The sequence below is a fragment of the Thunnus maccoyii genome, chromosome 18, assembly GCF_910596095.1.
Source record: "Thunnus maccoyii chromosome 18, fThuMac1.1, whole genome shotgun sequence".
Classification (NCBI taxonomy): domain Eukaryota; kingdom Metazoa; phylum Chordata; class Actinopteri; order Scombriformes; family Scombridae; genus Thunnus; species Thunnus maccoyii.
This window is the reverse complement of record NC_056550.1, coordinates 3,995,647-4,016,351: the sequence shown is the minus strand read 5'-3', so window position 1 is coordinate 4,016,351 and position 20,705 is coordinate 3,995,647. Positions and strand designations below refer to the sequence as shown.

Genomic DNA, 20,705 nt, shown 5'->3' with positions numbered 1-20,705 from the left:
AAAGCATGACAAGATGAACGAGAGTGACTTCAGCACAACTCTTTATGGTTGTGATTACTGTAACAATGTTATGTTTTCATTTTGTTGCAAAAATGAAATAAAACTATATATATATATATATGTATATATATATATATATATATGAAAATAATGAAATTACTATCTAAGGCCTAATCACACCAGAAATCCACACAGCAAAATTAATCTGCACGTTTTCACAAAATATGTGCTTGTAGAAGCTTGTCGATGTAATTCCTACTCACTAACTAATGTAGCTGGTGAGCTAACGGCTAACACACTAGCTAGCCAGGACATGCTAGTGGTATTCAATCACAATCACAATTCTTTCTGTTTTTGGCTGTACTGGGATGTTCACTCCCTCTAGCATTTTGTTCTCACGTTTCATTTTATTCAATGAAAAGTTATTGAAGATGCTAGCACGTGACTAGGCCTTAAGACTTGGGTATACAATACACAAATTCTCTATGCTGTCCATGTTATTGATAAACTAAGTAACTAAAGGTACTTTTTTTGAAAAATACTTGTGAAGCTTATTTCTAAATATAGTCATCTTTCAAACAACCTGGCCTATTTTAATTTGTTCTTGACTGTCCTCGCCAGAAAAACAGTAGCACTGGTTGTTTGTTCAAATGCCTATAAGATGACATTATTTTTACATTTACCTGACGAGGACCCCTAATGGCTGAGGTAGCCTAATTATGACTCTGTCAGGAGCAAAGACAAAAGTATCATGACTGTAGCACCAACCGCTTTACCAACTTTACTGTTTTGGTTCACTCTCACGGCTCTCATAAGTGCTACCTGTGACTGCTGCAAATTGTGCTACCGTCTTTTCTAAAAGTCCATCTGTCCTCTGCTGCTTATCTTGTGGGTGGTGGAAGCAAGGTTGACATCCTTCTATCTAGCCACAACCCAGCAACTCTTCCTGGTGGATCCCAACACCTTCCCAGACCAGATGGGATATATAATCCCTCAAGAGTGTTCTGGGTCTACCCCTGGTTCTCCTCCCAGTTGGATGTACCCAGAAAAACTTTAAAAAGGTATACTTCAAGGAGGCATCTATTTCTGGTGTCTGAACCACCTTAACTGGTTACACTCTGATGTCTCTTATTTCTCATGGTGAGCCCAGCCACCCTGCAAAGGAAACTGCTCTTGTCCATGATCTCATTCTTTCTATCACTACCCAAAGCTCATAGGTGAGAGTTGGAATGTAGTACGTCTGGTAAACCAAGGGCTCAGGTCACTCTTCACCATTGAATTCTAGTACAATGCCCTCAATATTGCTGCATCAAAAGAACTGTCATCATACCCTGACTTGTGAACAAGAGCCCAAGACACTTTTTCACTTGGGGTAGTAACTCACTCACAAAATTGGTGAGCAATCCACCATTTTCTGAGAGAGTAAATCAACCCAGAGTATTTAGTCCAGATGGATTCTGTTTGCTAGTTGGCTTCATAAACTTAGCCTCATCCTTTTATTCACAGTAGCTGAAAAAGTTTTGGTTCTTTGGCTTTGCCCAATGAACTTTGACTCAACAAATGACATTACTTCTGCCACCAGAAGAGTTCTGCGTCATACAGATGTCGAACCACAAACCCAATCTGCATAACAAGAGAGAGAAGCATTTCAAATGTTGAGATCACTGTCTAGTTACAGTATCAACAGAAAAGCTCAGAGACTATCCAAAGAGCCCCAAACTCCACAGAGACAAGAACACATTTGCTGTTCCAATTTTGACAACTTAGTTTGAATTCGTTTCAAGGTGGATAACAAGCTATGAAGTTAACTTTGAGAACAAGATTGTTCACATGAAAAGTTTACCTCTCAATGAGAGATGATTGCTTCACAATAATGTACTCTATGTGTGCATGTGTGTATCTCTGTATATTGTAACTGAGTCATTAATCATAATAAGATACCAAAATTGCTATCTGCAACTATCTTATCAGCCTGTTAGTATCCGTTGCTCTGTTACTAATGTGGATGTATTCATGCATGAGTGTGTTTTTTATGTGTCATCTCTGTCTTGCATCTCACCTCTCCAGGAAAGCCCTGTCCGTTGAGGAGGTGCTCTGAACCCTGGGAGTCTTCGCTCCCAAAGTGGAGGCGGACTTCCTCCAGCCTGTAGCTGTAACCCAGCGGGCCCCCTGAGATGTTTACCAGGTGGGCTTTGTCGGGCCGCAGGGACACATGCTTCCCCGTGTTGTACATGGTGCCTCCCATCTGCAGAGGAAGAGACAGAGAGGAATGGGCGTTTATGATATGATGGCTGTAATTTTAATACTACTCTGATACCATTGCAACAGATTGATAACTATATTGTTATAAAGATGGAGGTGCAGGGGTGAAGAAATACCAAGGCCACCTGAAATGAGCTCCCACTAGCAGAGAACAGTGATGCATGTTCGATAAAAAGAATACATCCCAAACTTAGATTACAGTTTTATAGGGTGATTCAGAATATAAGGAAAACAACACCTCTATTTTAAAAAGGATTTACTTTTTAAACATTTATTCTGCAAACATCCCTGTAATACAATTTACAGGGAATGAGTAATACTTTAATGTTTATTTATCACAACACATCTGTAGTAACACCTTGGAACATTTTGAGAATTAGCTGTTTTGAGCAGTCTTGTCAGGAAAATGAGAAGCAAGATTGCTGAAATAAAAGGAAAAACTCTTTTGGCCATAAGTTTGTAAATCGTTATAGTCAACTGGGACGTCTCTCTCAATGGACAACAGCAGAGGATCTGAGAGCGTCTGTTTCTAAGCTGGCTCTTGATCAGCTTTAATTTGGAGAATGACTACTCCACTGATGCAGTTCTCACTGACAATGTAGCATATATTTTGAGGAGTTTTGTCAGCTTTGGGAAGACTGTGTCCACATCATTTTCTTTAAGGTACGTAAGCATAGCTTGGGCATTGCTGATAGGCAGAGCATAGGAGGAATGGAACATCTTAAGTGGAATAATGCTATATAAATAACTGCTATATAAATAAACTTTACTTGCCCACAGAAGAACTACAGCAAGTTCTCCAAGATGCTTGGAACAACCTATCTGCCATGTAAAACTGCATGCAGGTGTACCAAGGAGAACTGCTGCTGTTATAAAGCTAAAGACCTCCATTTCATGGGGTCTTTAATACATCCATTGGACTGATCAGTGGTGTTAAAAAAAGGAAAATTTAAACTTTATGCAAATGGAAGCAAAATTCCCCCAGAAGTGATGCAGTGAAACTGACGAAGGGATTTGGTGCTGGACCAGGAAGTGCCAGGAAGATGTCGGTGGAGGAGAGAATAATAATTGCAGTTTCATAAATTCCACCACTATATGACCCCTCCCTCCCGGACTACAGGGACAAAGACAAATCACATGATGAAAGTACAATAAAACAGCAAAGATCTCCTAGTGATCCATGGTGTCAGAGTCAAATGTGACTGATTCCAAACATATAACATGTTTGGAATCTGCTAAAACTCAAATATTACCAGGAAACACATGCTGTGCCTGAGTGAGATTGTGACCTAAATATCTCTGCGTCCTTGTCAGCCTGTGTTGACACATCCATAGTGATAAGTGAGGAGCGGCAGAGGTGAGGTTATGCGATTTGTTTACTTCCAGTGGGTCTTCACCACCATTTACGTGTCTTTGGCCACTGGACCATGTGTGTTTATTCACCCCAAACAGCCAAAACACCAACTAGCAACAGATGCACCGACCATGTCTGTGTGTTTGTGTTCAGCTCAGCTTCTGACTCAGAACTCACCAGAGACTCCAGTTAATTGTTATCTCCCTGCTGTCTCCTTTTTCCTCTCATCTCAGTACATTAAGTAAGCTATGGAAACAAATTTTTTGCTCAAGTTGAAACATTTCAAGTTTGCATAAATTTGCGCCAACCCAGGCAAATTCACATCTAATTGCATCTTTGCATCGACTTTGTATGTAATCATACTACGTCTAAAATACACTTCACCTTCTGTCTGAAAACACAGTAACAACTTTTTTAGTTCAGTGTAAAATTGAACAGACTGCCATGTAATTTTAATTTATTAAGGGCATTTCTCACAGGATGAATTGTAATTTGGTAAATTTGGTGTTCCCCTGAATTTTTGTCTGATGCTATCAGGTCAAAATTTCAATTTACTTTGGTTAATAACTAAGTAACTGAAAAACCAATCAATCTTATCACCTGTAATTGTGTTTAATGTTAAGTCACAAATGTTAGCATGCTAATATCCTAAACTTCTTTGTTGTACGTTGTTATGCTCACGTTAGTGTTAAGCGTAATGCTAGTTTAGCCTAACCCAGCCTCTAGCACAGCTTACAGAGCAGCTGTAGACTCTTAAGCCCTGTTTACACCTGGCATTAACATGCATCTCAGGTATTCCGATCATAAGTGGACAGCTCTCAGTACATCTGTTTACACCTGGTATTAACATGCATCTTTGCATGCGTCTTGAGTGACCACTTGTGATTGGATCTCACTTCCACGCTCAATATGCAAATAAACACAAACACGTCACAAACACATTCGTTGTTGTTTTTAACCGGTGGGAGGACAGGGGGTCTGTGTACCCTCCATCCAAAGCTGTGATCAACTTGTTTGTGTAGTGATCTCCTCGCAGCTGCGTCTCTCCATTCAGAGACGCTGTGTGCATTTACGCACGAGGCACAGCAGCATAACTTCATTGATTATTTAAATCTCCGACATGCCAACAGCATCGGTCAGGATCTGATGTTAATTAACGTTCTGTGTTCCCCTACACATCCAATAGGTCAGCTGTTAAACACACAGTGCAGGTTCATACTGTTTGGAGTTTTTAGTTTTGCTGCGCTGCTCAACAAAATTAGCTCAGGATTTATCAGGAGGACGGCTGCTTTACTCCAAACAGTATGAACCTGGACTGTGTGTGTAACAGCTGACCTGCTGGATGCGTAGAAGAACACAGAACATTAATTAATGGGGGACACAATGGGACAGGCATCTGATTTTCATGAGGGTGCACAGAATGCATTGTATATTGGTTTATCCTGTTATCAAACAAGTTGAACACAGCTTTGGACGGAGCCCCAGTCCTTACACCGGTTGAAAACAACAATGAATTTGGTCTTTGCAAACGGAAATGATGTACATGTTTATTTGCATATGGAGCGGGGAAGTGAGATCCGATCACAAGTGGTCACTCAAGACGCATGTGGGGGCGCATGTTAACGCCAGGTGTAAACAGGGCCTTAGTCTTGTTTACAGTGGGGTCATATTGATTTTTGTTAGTTTTAGCTTTATAGTGAAGTATTAAGAAAACACTAGAGCATAGCAACCATGCACTGAAAATACATTAAACTTCATACTTTTTTATAACTTTAGAAAATTCAGTAAAAGTTGCTATTATTATTATAATCCATATTATTATTTATTCATAAGTGTAACATATGCTACTTCTGGACACTTTTATCCAAAGTGTTTTAATGAGCCCCCTTTTTTTTTAACATGGCTAATTGCATTGCCCCCAGCCGCAGCAACACCATTGCCAAGTTACAGAACTATACCAGCTTTGTCTACTGATTAAATGCAGAATGGAAGAGAATGGAAACAGTGGCATGTGCTGTGATGTATGACTAGGTCTGCTGCAACCTCTTTTTTAAATGTCTTTCATGGAGACTTTAGTGAGCTGATTTTCTCGGCCTAATTATGGTACAAGAGAACAGTTCTGCTTCACTTGTTCCCCTGATATTAATGTTATGTTATGCTTAGTATAAAATCAACTAAAGCAAGAGGCAATGTATGCTGTAGGCAGGACAAAAGAATTGCTGAGTGACATCTCCCTTGGTGGTCATGTTTTTTTTGTTTGTTCATGTATCATAAATGAACATCTAAACCAATATGTTTCAAGTTTTATTGTCATATATTTGATAACATCATTACCAATAATGAAATTCTTAGACTCAGAGCCAACTCAACTTTATAAGTGACCAAAAAAGGCACATAAGTAAAAAAAAAATAAGTAAAGGGCAGTAAGTAAAAAGTGGGCATAGTTGAATGATTAAAAATGATTAAAACAGTTGCATAGTGTGTATAAGGACTGGAGTGCAAAGAATAATAATAAGAAGAGTGGTATTCAACTTAAATAGTGGTATCTTAAATAGTCTTGGAAAAACAGGTATGCAATGCAATACTGATATAAATTAAAGTGATGGTTATGGGCCTATTTAGATTTTTCTACGGTCCTGTTGAAGGGCCTGCTTCACATACAGACGAAAAGCCAACAAACAAACCAGACAAACAAAAAAAGAAAGAAGAAAAGAAAAGAAAGAAACATGAATGTGGGTGAGATTTTTCTTTGTAAAAATGCATTTATTTATTCAGAATCTCAATGCAAATCTAAAGGGAATTGAGATCCTGCTAGTTAATTCCTGTGCACAGGATGCACAAATCAAATAAATCAAAAAACTTCACTCTAGAAAAACAAAGTTGATACAGTGTTTCCTCAAAAGGTTAGAGCCACAGTAGCTAATGATTTCTCTGGATGTGCCTTTGCTTGATTGACAGGACTCTCAGCCACATAAGAGTCGCTACTTTCTTTTCCCACCTCACCTCCACACAGATTCAGTGCCGTTATACACTGTAAGCAACATCCTTATTTTTCTAAACAGGATTGAATGTATCAATAGAGTAATGTATTGTTTGCTGTGTCCCTTTGTATTCAATGCAGCGTCCTTGTGCTTTGCTTTGTCCTGTTATAAAAGATAAAGTTCCTCTATATTTACTGCCAATAACAAGTAAAGTGAATCTGTTTGTGAAGATTAAAACAGCTATTCCTGTTACTCATATGGCCCCAGAACCACATGTTGTCAGTTCCTCACAACGCCCCTGGCAACACATAAAGCATTAATGCTCTATACCCGCATGCCAACCATATTCATCATACATATTATATGACATTCGCTGCATTCACATATTCATTACTGCTGTTTGTATACAATAAATGAGGAGAAAGCACTCAGCCCCAGTTTAATTGTAGCATGCCACTGCTGGGGTAGTATGAAATTAAAATATTACTCACCAGCCTGGAATCAATTGACAGCATAATCCTTAACGAAAAGCACAACATTATTTTAAAAGAGGCTAAGGATTTAGAATCTAAAAATGACTGAATGATTTTCACCCTTCTACGTCACTCAACAACAGGTTCAGTTACAGGCAGCACAGAGGCAAGCACTTTCCTATGACATACTTAATAGTATAGAGATTTTTTTTTTTTTTTATAAGATTGGGCCTCATGCAAGAACATTTTCATATTCTTATCCTAAGCCTCTCCTATTTTTTTTTTCTGTTTAGCTCGCTCATGAGGGTGTTCCAATAAGTCGGATGCAACAAAACATCTGAACTGAAAATTTTTCCAAAAAATACAGTTCACTAAACTGCATCACTGAACAGCTACTGCCCAGTCAGAAACTGTAACTAGGCATGTTTCTGTAGTGACAGTGATATACAGAGAGTTTGGAAGGTCATGAAGTTTTTTGTAACCTTTCCAAAAACAAAAATACAAGAGCAAAAGTGGATGGATTAAACAGTGTTGTTGTCATGTCCATGCAGCTACCTAGTTTTTTTTGTTTTTTACTACATTAACTTATAGTGTTACAGGTTATGTTTAAAGAAAAGCACATCCACTGTGAAGTAGTGCAGCACTGTGATGAAGCTGGTCCTGGATGCTACTACATCAGAGTTCAGGGTAACTTTAGCAGCCATCTGGCTTTGTTAGTTATGAGGAAGTAACACTCCAGAAACTTCTTATCCAGGACAGTGTAACATTTGCAAAATACATTGGTTTGTCCTCATTCTAAAAGCTTTTGTAATATTAAAAGTGAAACTTGGTGTTTGAGAATGCTTGCTCATCCTAGTATGAAAGCTAAGAAGCCAAAAAGAATTACAACAGAATGAATTAAGTCAGATACATCTTTTCTTATAATGCTTATGGTTTAACTACAAGAACATCTTCATTTCCATGTCTTTTTCAAAACATTACATCAGCCAGAGATGCTTTCAACCAACCCATAGAGCTAACAATAGCTTCTTAAGCTAGCTGTTCAAAAATCAAATCTGCTAGCAAAAGATGGATGTTCGCCAGCTAGTCTGCTTTTGTCCACCTGTCTAGAATCAGGCATCAATACTGTTTTGGAGATTTTTCATGGTAAATCTTCCACAGTTATTTGTGTAAACTGCATGTGCGCCGCGTGAAAATGGCTTTACGTTGAACTCCTGTCTACATGTTCATGTAGCTACCAATAGCAGTGTACTATTAAACATAACTGGGCTCTGTTTTCATGTGCAGGGCAACAACCGGTTCAAGCGCAGGGCGGGGGAGAGCAACACACAGAAGGGAGGTTCATTCAAATGAAGCAACGCAAAGCCAGTTTTTAATATTTTGGTGGAAAATGGGTTGTGCTGAGTTCTGCATGAGAAGCTTCTCCTCCAGCTCATGAAATCCCTGCAGCATCTGAAGGCAACAGAACAGATATGTTGATAAATCAGCAGCTTCTGATTTGACAAGTGCCACGCCTGAACGTAGTGTCATTACGCATGATGGTCCACTGTGTTTACCTCCGTTATATCATGTGCAGATGACATCAGGCTGCTACAAACCACACACACACCTCTACACACATCAGACTGGTGTGTTATAACTCGATATTCTGCCTGTTATGTGGGAGATGTCTGATCACAGGAGCCTATTGAACCTGTGTGACATGACCTCCTTTCCACCTGTTTTTTTGTTTTGGATGTTGTTTGTTTTTCACTGAATTTTATAACCTCCCCAAGCATGATGTCCTGAACCACCCAATGTTACACTGTCAAGTGTGGAGCTGATGGAGTGATAGACTGATATTAGGAACAGAATATTCATTTCAAATTATGTTTGTGTGGAGTATTTGTGGAGAAAGACATCTGTACATGATTCGTGTAACAGGCCTGGACTACTTTTTGAATTTTGTTTGTGCAGAGAAAATTATAAATATGAGAAGACTGGTAAATGGGACAAATTCTCTTCATTAGTATGTTACATGTTAGAACAAATCTATTTGTACTAGTGCTTCTTGTATGAGGAGCAACAGTGAAAATCAGGACAACATGTGATTTATTCAGTATCAGTAACAGCTACAGCTATAAGGGAAAGCTCAATGAAAGTTGTATCAGATATGTAAAGACACTCATATTGTTCTCTGAATGGTGTTTTTGTTTTTTTACATTCATGTCTTAAACATTGCATTGGATGAACAGCTGCTCCTACAGATGAGCAGCACAGAAGCTAAGATCTCTAGAAATGATATCTACATCTTTTAATAATACTGCATTCGATGGCGGAGTTGTTGAACAGCAGGTGGGATTTAGCAAAGGCATGTGGGAGCTCCCTGCACTGGATTGAGGAAAACAAATCAAACACACTCAAAGTAATTGAGTACAAATAGATTAAAGCTGTTTGATGTGTGGTCTAAGAAAACCAAACCAGCGTGAGGTAAATCTTCAAAGCCTTGGTCTGTTTTCTGTCAAGCATGAAGAAATCAAATGTATGGAGAGAGAGGCAATGCTGAGGGACAGGAGGGTCGATAGAGAGAAAGAGACAAGACAGTGGGAAGGAAGAAGAGAATTATGAAGAAGTAGAAAAGCCAAAATTGGAGGGTGGAAAAGGAAAAATGTGGCGCAAATGAACAAGATTGGATGCAGGGATTGAAAATGGAGGAACTGAAAAAGAATGGGAAAATGAGGTGTGGATTGAAAAGAGACTATAGTGAAAGGCAGAGAGGATGGAGATGGCATTAATAATGGCAAAGATGCAACTGAAGAAGAGGAGAGCTGTGATGGCTGAGTGGTTAAGGCACTGGACATGAAATATGGTCTGATCTAATGAGGATTCCCTGCAGGCTCAAACCCTGCTGACAAAGAGGTGAAATGGAGCAACTGTGAATGTTTGTCTCTCTTCATCTGTAAATGCTCTCATTGAAGTGCTCGTCATGAGCGTTCTCCATCAGCCATTTTTCCTTGAGCAAGGCCATTGTACAGTAGCTTGCACTGGATGAGATATTTAACTGATTGGATAAAATGTTAAATGTTGCAGGTAGGTTCAATCAAGATGCAGTTACTTTATGTCAGGATAACAGAAAAGTAAACAACCACAGTGTTTCCCCTATAACTGTACAACAAGAGGCCCCACCGGGCCAAAAAAATCTTTTCTTTAATGTCAAAAATAACATCAAATATCCATTCATTCAGAAATCAATAAATATTTGCGTTTGGGAGCCTCTGTGCAGCACTGTTCTGAAACGTGAGTCAACCTCTGTGTCGTTGCCTGGGAAACTCTTCACATGATGTGAGTGCCTTGTCTCTTTAGGGTTTTTTCGGTGTGTACCACCAGGCCTGAAAAAAATTCTAGGGGAAACACTGAACCAATAATCAACAATCATTTCAAGTGTTCAACACATGAGAGTTCTCATGTTTCTCCAATTTCTCACCAATATGGACCACCAGAACTATAGATGTATCAAAGGGGTACACCTGTGATTAAATATTACACTTCTATAAAATCCAAGGGCTCGCAAGAGATGGGTTAAACAAGACTAAGAGTCAACAGCCATGCTAACAGAACATGAATGTACCTAACATATCTAAACATGAACGTTAGCATATTACCATGCCCACAATGACAATGTGAACTAGTATAATCTTTATCATTGTCAGCATCTTAGTTTTGTGTGTTAGCATGCCAACATTTGCTAAGTAGCGCTAAACACAAAGTACAGCTGAGGATGGGCTTGTCATTAGTTTTACAGGTACTTGGTTATCATTGAACAGATTGAAATTTTGATCTGATGAAGGCACTAAATGAAAAGTTAAGGTATCACTAAATTTATTACAAAATGAATGTCTGCACCAAATTTGATGGCAGTTCATCCAACAGTTTGTTTAGACATTTCACTTAAAACCACAAAAAGAGGGAAAATAAAAGAAAAGACAGAGAATCACTCTCATTGTGTGTCTTATTTGCACACTGATTAATACAGTTTCATTATATGAATTTTAAAACTATGAAAATTAAACAAGAAAATACACTCACTCCATGTACTCCAGAACGACACATACATACATACATAAATGGACAATTTTCCGAGCTGTCTGTAACATCCACTGGCTCTCCCCAAGGATATGTCCTCTCTCCTCTACTGTACATATTGCACACTAATGACTGTCCCAGCATGTATGAAAACCATCACATCTGGAAGTCTACTGATGATACAGTCATAGTGAGCCTGCTAAACAACAAGGAAATTTCCCATGGTCCTGTTGTTGACTTTTTTTCAAATTGGAGTCATGAATCGTTTTTAGTACTGGATGTGTCAACGACTAAGTTTATGTGTATTGATTTTAGACGTTCTCACCCCTTTCCTGTCAGTACAGTGATTGATGGCCAGCATATAGAAATAGTGGAGTCCTGCAAGTATTTGGGAACGACACTAGACAATAAACTGACAAGAAAAGCCAGCAGTGTCCCTTTTGTTTCAGGAAACTCTCAAAGTTCCAGGTTGACAGGACCCCGATGACAGTATTTTATCGACCTTTTATTGAGTCTGTGCTCACATTCTCCTTTATTTGCTGGTATCAATCTCTCAAGGTAAAACATAAAAATGTACTCAATAAGGTGGTTAATGTCTGCAGCAAAATAATTGGCACTGCACAGGAAACTCTGCAGGTTCTTTACAACAAACAGTTATATAAGAAAGCAGAATCCATCCTGTCTGATTGGTCCCATCGTCCACATCAACAGTTTCAGTTTCTGCCATCTTGTACCCTCCTCAGACTTCCACTGGTTAAAACCAACAGATGAAAATACTCCTTTATACCCTCTGCTATCTCCCTCCTAAACACTAGGAGTAAAAGGTAGCTATTGGCATAACCGTTTCACTTTTTGGTTTCTTATGTTTTTAACTGACTGAGTATTTTTACCATATATTTATGTTTTTTAGTCTTAGTGTTGTATTTATTGGCCCTGTGTTTTATGTATGCATCTCACTGCTGCAACCAATTGCCTGACTGGGAACAAATAAAGTTTTTGTTTAATTGATTGTCTGAGCCTTCCAAAACCCTGTTGAAAATGAAATACATTTTATGATGCACTATGTTTAAGATGTGGTTAGGTTTAGGCACACAATCCACTTGGTTAGGTTTAGGGATCATGGTTTGGGTTGAAATTACGAGGTTAGGAGACATTCATTGTCATGGTTACAACAACAACTACATGGTTAAGGTTGGGGGATGATCATGCTCATGGTTTTAAAAAACAATGTTGACTTCATCCACCCTGAATTCCTCCCTACGCAGACTTTGTTGCGATATAATAACATCATCTGACGTCCTCCTTTTCTCCCGTCATAATTACTACGGCCACTAGAGGGCTTCTAATGTAAATACAGTAAACATTGTTTTGGGGGTTAATGACTGATCCTGATGGTTTTCTTGGGAGGACAGTAAAACTTTCCAAGGTGCGTGATGTAAAACACATATTGTATTATATTAAATGTTATTTACATTGTATGCAATTTTTTATATAGCAAACTTAATATTAATGAATATGACAGTAAACTGTATAGCTGCTGTTGGTTTACTTAACTGGAGAAACTGGCAAGTATCACCTACAAAAAGAATTGTAAAAAAGCACAAAAGATAAAAGGGCATGAGAGACAAAAAAGAAGCTGGGCAGAGAACAAGACACTAAAATACACAATGAGAGAGAGAATCAAGGTCGATTTGTGTTTCCCAGTAAAGTCATTTGTCAAAAGAATAATACAATTTGCTCGGTTAAACTTATAACTTTTTTCTGCTTTGGAGGGTTGAATTTGCAATTAGTGGAGATGTATTACTTGGGCAGTCAGAGGGAAATGAGCCTGATACAAGAATAGAAAGATGCCCCACTTCCACAGAGCTAGACAGGATGTCATCATGATATACATGAAGCTATATGTAATCATCATGATATACATGAAGCTACAATAAAGAAAACTGATGGGAGAGAGAAGAAGTGTCATTTATACTAATGTCATGGATTATTATTTTAACTAGATATCCAAAAGAGAGGGAGCTGCATATCATTAGCCCAACACACCATTACATCTAACACTAGGAATTAATTGAAAGACAAACAGATACTGACAAAGACGGAGAATCAGGAATTAGCCAGTAAAACAATCACACACGCAGTAGAAATAAGACCAAGAAAAATAGAATTAGCAGAACTAACACAGAAAGGTAGAATAATAATGAGGAGAAGATTTTTTAAAAATCTGATGAAAAGAGAATTGGGGACAGATTAGACAAACTTTAATGATTGACAGAGGGAAATAGGTTGTGTGGAGAGTTTGAGAGACATGGAGAAACACTTTTAGACAGATAGAGAAATGGGTTTGGAAAAGCTTCAGCTCCTCTGAGAAACAGTAAAGGAAATGAAATGCTAATATTTAAAAGAGGAGAAGTGATCGGTCCCACCTGGGCCTGGGCTGTAATAGGCCACTGCATAATGCATGTAACCCAATGAGCACACAGTGAGGGCCGAGGTTTTAATTTAAGTCCTCTGCTCTGTCTGTATCTATTAGAGACAAGCTTTCTGGCTATCCCTCTGTTGACACTGTAGGCTTAATTATCACGCTGGAGGACGGTGAGTAGAAAGCTCTGCTTTGCTTGCTCTTTCACAGCATTATGCTGCTAGAGGCTGGTGATTTTCAACCACTCTCCCCCTCAGGGATCTCTGCTATGCACTCGTGATGAAGAGACACCACCCTGCAGGGCTGAGCATCTCTTACCAGGATAATCCCCACCCCAAAAAGATGTTCACTGCTGCTTTTTTCAGACATGTTGTATTTGTGATGTGAAGTGCCAAAATCCAATTGCGTTAAATTACCGTGTTAACCCAAAATCTACATATCCTAATTCAAGATAAGGACATGCTCATGGGATTACTGTTTGAAATGTCAGATAGATTTCAGAAGATTTTTTTGCAGTGAAATTTGGAAGATCCAAAACTAGATGTGAAAATACTACATAATGCTTTTAGAAGTCAGTCATTTTCAGTCTTAGTTATTCCAAGCACAGTGTGTGATTTTGGAAGGAGATATTGGATTTGGAAGATAACATACACCTGGAGGTGAAGTTACACCATTTGACCACCACCATTCCTAATCTGAATTCAGAAGTTCTGCTTCTAGATCAACAACTCTTAAATGTTTGATTTGGAAATTTCAAAATTTGTTTTTGAAATGTTGACTCCCAAAATCAATGTATCAACTTTCAAATCCAATATATTCCTGATTCACAACACAGATCCATATATTGGTTTTGGAAACTTTTGCTTTTGCCGTGTAACATACTGGAAATTGAACTTCTGTGTGCATATGTGGAGTTTCCTTATTGGTTTTGGTAGTTTGTCTATGAAAGTAAGCATACTGACTTTGGAAGCACAGGTTTCAAATCTAGTGTGCTGACTTTGGAAGTTGGCATATTACTTGTGGGTGTCTCCAAATCTAGTATGCTTACTTCCACAAACAATATGTTATCTTCCTAATCCAATACATTTCCAATTGAATAGCTTAACATAGTGGTTTTGGAAGTTGGCACATTAGTTTTGAAAGCCAGCATATTGATTTTGAAGGCAAAAATTTGCAGGTCTCTCAACCAGCTAATATATATTATTTGTCCACTTTTTGGCTAAGAGCGGCTTGTTTACGCATTCAGCAGACATGGAGCAATATTAGCATTCAGTTGGAGTCGTGTTTCTGGCCAGCTGGTAAATGTCCAATATTCATTCTCTTGTTACTTCTGATCTGATCTCCACCAACTCTCTTAAAATATTTGATTGTATAAACGGCTAAATGCTCTACTATGTTCACCAGCTAGTTACTGACTTTGTCACCATGCTGTTTGGTGCTGGGTAGGTAGTGTACAGTGGGCTTATCAGAGCTTTTTCACAGAAGGCTGCCATGGGCCATAAATTAAAACAAAGAGATAATGAAACGCTCTGTAGAGCTGACGGGTGAACATTCTCTCTGTTTGTCACTACAAAATCCTTTCATGTACACGTTAGTAATTTGATATATTGTTAATGTAAAAAGTACCACTAATGGGATTATGTGTATGGGAATCATCAATCTGATTATTGCTTTCAGAAGAGCAGTTGGCCCATGTAACCTTCAGCCAATGTGAGGCTATTAACATCTGCTTATTAGCTTTGAAGGTTATAAGTGTTCCAGTACTTATTCATATCCAAAACAAATTCCCCATCTCCATCCAAATCCCTCATTAGGCAGTAAGTACCTCCATCTTTTTAATTATCTTTATTTATTTGTTTATTTATTGGATGACTGAATCACTGAGGCCATAACGGGCTCTGTTCTTTGTAATCTGCAGAATTTACATCATAAATATTGGCCTTCCTTTTACATTTGCTCTTTTCATACAATTAATACAGCTCTGAGCTCTGAATTCACTGCATTTGGGTATTCATGGCCTTGAAAAGCTTCAAACAGCTTTTTTTCCACTCTGTTCAAATGTGAAATTGCCTCAAGGGCTTTCAGTTGAAAGTTTATAGGTCAGTGGACTGTTTGGGTTACAGTCTCGTGGGTATTTTGGTCTTTTTTGAACCCACTTATTGAAAATCAGTTTATTTATTTTTAATAGGAGCAGATGTTTTAACTCACAAAGCTAAGATGTTATCAGATCATAGATTCAGTCGCTATTAACAACCAACCAGCACTGAAAAAAAAATAACTAATGCAACAAAGTCACAATTTGGAAAACAGTCATAGATTCTGCAAAAGCTAGAAACTGGGAAGCCAAGATTTCAGCATGAACACCTCGGAGCTGTTTCAAAATGTGGCTCTGCTAATTATTTTCTTTAAAGCTGCACTACAGTAGGTAGTTTCAGCTTCTCTACTGAAAAGTTTTAATTTGTCATGTTCTGCAAGCAGAACCGATTTCCAGTGACTGCCAGTGACCATAATTAACGCCAGAATTTAATTTGAGCAAAGAGAGCCAATATACTGTTCATCACGCCATGTCTATTAGAATGAATGGGACCCTGGTCTGTGTTGTGTGGTTTCAGTACTGAAACCACACAAGTACTGAGGGTTAGACTGATTTTACACCAGTAAAATTTTACTTTAACCCCCCACTATTTAGCATTTATAAGCAGTATAGAAACACTTAATAAATATAATAAAGGCTCGAGATGGGGACCGGTCCAGTCATTTTTGGTGTTTATAACTCAGGTATCAGCTATAAAGTCAGGTGGTCACACTGTGAATGAAAGCTGGTGCTCTGTTTAAACCATAGATTGTATATAAAGATGGATGACATGACAGCTCCCCAAAAGTAAAGCCAAAATATCTCAATTGTCCCCGGTAGCTGGCTGCAGTATAGGTCCTAAATCCCGCCCCCTCCATGTTAACGGATGGGACATGGTCCATACTATAAAATCAAAGTGCACATCAAATACATTTATCCTGTCATTGTGTATGTGCTCATTTGTTTGTTTTTGATAAGTTTGTTTTTAATCAGTTATTTGATTATATGAAAAGGGGGTGTGACATCATGATTGACAGCCTCCCTCAAACCTCTGTCAGATGCTGCAGATGAGTCAAGTGACCACCACAGTTTCTGATATAAGACGCTAATATACGTTTTTATTTGTGATTCACTACCAGCTGTAGCCACTAATTACCAACTGGTTTTGGCTGGTTTACCTTTCCATCATGGCTCCTGGGTTTACTCAGCTGTTGGCGGTGGGACGGCTGTCTGTCAAGTTGACCGGGGGCAGGTCATCCCGCCCCCTGAACCTACTGCACAGACTCTGGTTGCAAATGACATCACACGAGCAAGATGGCAGCTCTCAAAAATGCAACATTTTGGCTTGACTTTGCATAGTGGTCATCTTTATACACAGACTATGGTTTAAACACTGACCACACAAAGTTGTGAGCGAGTGAAGTGCAGAGTCACAAAATAAAGCCACAGCCAGCACTTTAAAGTAGTGATATGACAGCGAGCCATGCGAGAAGAGCTATTTCAGTGTCTGCTGCTGTTGGTTCAGAAGGTTTTGTTAAGGCTGAAGTTAAAGGGAGTCTGTTTAAATCATGTCCAGACATTCTTGCGGCAGATTCACACTGATATGTTTTCTCAATGTAGAGCTTTTCCACTGATATAGATATATAATTTCCATTTTAAACCATCTATTCAATGTTTATATACTGCTTAAATATAAAGTGTTACTCAGACATCTTTCAGTTTTCATCTACAGACAACTGAGTTATAACAAAAAAAATGAAAAAAATGCTGCTGCTGGCCTGACTGACAGTGGAATTATGCCTGTTGAACACACCATAATGGCTGCATAGCTAATTTAGTATTAGCTGAATATCCTTTTGGCCCTAATCCATCAGAAAATGAATAGTCTATGATCAAAATAATACTGTGTTAGCATCACACTCACACTGCTGCATCTGCGTCTTATTTTGTAATGTGACTCTCTATGCTGATAAGTGCTTAAGTTGTTGAAGGAGAGTATATGATGTGTGTGCATGTGTGTGTGTGTGTGTGTATGTGTGTATGTGTGTATGTGTGTGTGTGTGTGTGTGCGTGGCAGAGAGAGGGAGACAGATAGGCTGTCAAAATGATTAATTCCCTGTTTGAATGACCCCTCGCTCACCTCTGTCTACTTCCATCTACTCTCCTCGTTCATCTCCTCTCATTCCCTTACTTCTCCTTTTTTTCTGTTCTTTTCTTGTCTCCTCCAACCTCCTGACTTGTTCTCTCTAGTCTTGCTCTCCACTTCACTCTCCCCCCTCCCTAATCACTATCTCCTTTCTGTTTCTTTTCTTTTCTTTCTTTTCCACATTTCTCTTGTCACTCAAATTGTTCCCCTGCCTCCTCTACTCCCCCCGGGTGCTCTCTCCTCTCCCATCTCTCCTCCAGTTAAGTATAAAGTGGTGAAACATCAATCTTTTGTTGCTTTTTTTTTTGAAGGTTTCAACAGTACTGATCATCTATGTCAATATAAATTACCCTCTGTCTCTCAATGTGCCGAGGGATTTCAAAATTTTAAAATGATTATTTCTCTGGAATATATCGTTCTTTTTCTGCAATTCCTGGGATTTCTTCTTATAATTGAATTCTCACTTTATCCACAGAACTGTACATAAGTAATTATAAAATGATGTTTATTCTAATTTTCTGATGTTGTTCTTTCATAGTCATTAATGTGATAGTAAACCAACTAAGTACACTCGGTTAAAAAAACACACACACACACACACACTGCCAATCGTCTGATCTTCTCCCGCAAATAAAAATGTCCTGACTGATCCCGTCACCGTATCAGGAGATTTAAATAATTAATGAAGTTACAGCTGAAGCACGGAGCTCCGTTTAGAGGCTCGCTGCTGTTCTGCGTGAGGACTGCAGGTATTTAATAAACCCAAAGGAAATAATCTTACATACAAACAGTTGTGGACAAACGAAAAGAGGATTTATGTCACGCAGATTACATTCGGTGACATGAACATGTGACATTAATCTACCTGTTACAGACTCTGCCTAAATCACATTAAAGGTTACTTTTTAATGGATATTTCAGTCTGTAGACGCATAGAGAAGACTAATAGAGGCCAACTCAGCATACAGTACATGTGTTGTGATTTTTGAGAGGTCTGCTATAATGTAACTATGTACATTTACTCAAGTACTGTATATTTTTTAGGTAATTGTAGTTAACTGGAGTATTTCCATTTTATGTTACTTAATACTTCTCCACAACATTTCAGAGGGAACTCCAATACTTTTATTTGACAGCTTCAGTTGCTAATTACTCTTCTGATTAAAATTTGACCTGAAACGCATATGATCTGAAAAAAAATACACATTGTTAAAGATGAAACCAGTTGTTTCTGACCTTATTGTCTTGTGAGCTCTTGGATAAAATGAGTGTGTAGTTCTGTGTCATGTTTCAGATGTCTATGAATTGTTAGAAGTTCCCCTCTTAACTTCTCACATGCTTTCATTTCAATGAATGTTCAAATGATCCAATATTTCACCAAAAATCAAAGACCAGAGAAAAAGTCCAAGAACTGAAAACAGATTTGTGTATCAGAACTTCTTCTTTCTTCTCCCATTAATCATCTCATGACCCCTCAGATTTATCTGGTGACCCTTTGGAGGGGCCCGACCCCTAGGTTGGACTAAACTAGCTAACCGTAGTTCAAATTAGCTCCACCTCAAGCAGCTACAACAGTAAAATGCTGCTAAAATCTTGTTTTGTAGTGCAGGAAATGGGAGCGTGAGTGCATACTCACAAGCTCTTTAAGGCAAAGTTCAAATCAGATGAAAATGGATGATGCAAATGTAACACAATCACTAATTACAAACACAGAGAGGAGTGTAATTTGCCTGTTGGCCTTGAAGATCAAACTCGGCTGCTCCTTTAACAGAACTCCCAGGATATTATTATTCAATGTGACATCAAAATTACATGAAATTTAATAAAGAAGTCCAAAATGTCTCTGGGTTAGTTAATGAGAGATTGCCGTCACGGATCAATTACTGAGTGGTTGTGTGTGTGTGTTTTTGTGTGTATCGGTCCATGAGATGGGATATGACTAATGAACTGTCACTTTCGCAACATGCACACACATGCACGTGTGCTGCAAAATGTATCGGTAAAATGTCAGCATGCTGTAGAGGATTCAAAGTCTGTGTGAAGACAGTCATTTGTCACATTTGGAGCTCTTATCACACCTTCCTGTAGCATCTCTCTGCTGGGAATGTGAAGGTCATTCTGTCACTACATTAGATGTAAATGAAGTTGATGGCCTTTTCAGAGCAGCATGGTCACAAGATCGAGTCAAGTCAATTTATTTATAGAGCACATTTAAAAACAACAGACATGGACCAAAGATACATATTTTTAGACTGCAGTTGCTGATATTGTTGTTGATTGGCTAGTAATGAACATCCCCTAATGAAACCATCTCATCTGTTTGTTCAAAATGACAGTAAATGGATATTGGACAGGTGTTAAAGTGCATTGAGGAAGCCATTCTATTGTGATCTGCTCTGCTGCCTTTTGATGTTACCAGCTCGCCGATAGAATAAACCACGCGCACCGATCAGCTGACACGAGCTCTCAAACCTGATATGATCACCGGACATATCAAGAGGTGGGATGAAGCCATTATTTTGCAAGTCACAAGTATGTAAGATCAAGTTTACACCAAAGTTGACAACTGTGAGAGAAACATGGTTGTCAATCCAAAACGATGCTCCTAGATCACAGCAGGATATGTCCATCGATGGCCGATTTGGTGACCAAAGGAAAGAAATGTAGGACGACTGTTGCTATGACCCACGTTACAGACGACCCAATGGAGATGAAACATAGAAGAAGTTTGTGTGACTTTGCTGCATTTTCAAAGCGGAAGAGCTGCAAAGACGGATGGGGAGCTGATGTCTCTGCTCTCATAGACTTTTTTTGTATTTACATCATAGCGCTACAATTCACCACACATTAATCACACAATTACAGCCTCAAAGTGATATCGTATAGTCTGACACAGATTGAGACCAAATTTACACCATCGTTGTTGTCACG

At 38.7% G+C, this 20,705-nt stretch overlaps 1 protein-coding gene across 2 annotated transcripts in view; it reads right to left on the bottom strand.

The window, feature by feature from the left end:
* The window catches only part of LOC121884251 (carbonic anhydrase-related protein 10-like), a 119,196-nt gene that overhangs the window by 36,676 nt on the left and 61,815 nt on the right, over positions 1 to 20,705 (bottom strand). For both annotated transcript variants that reach the window (XM_042392950.1, XM_042392951.1), the window contains exon 4: positions 2,060 to 2,245. In XM_042392950.1, coding sequence (XP_042248884.1) covers positions 2,060 to 2,245 — 186 coding nt within the window. The remainder of the gene's footprint in view (positions 1 to 2,059; positions 2,246 to 20,705) is intronic.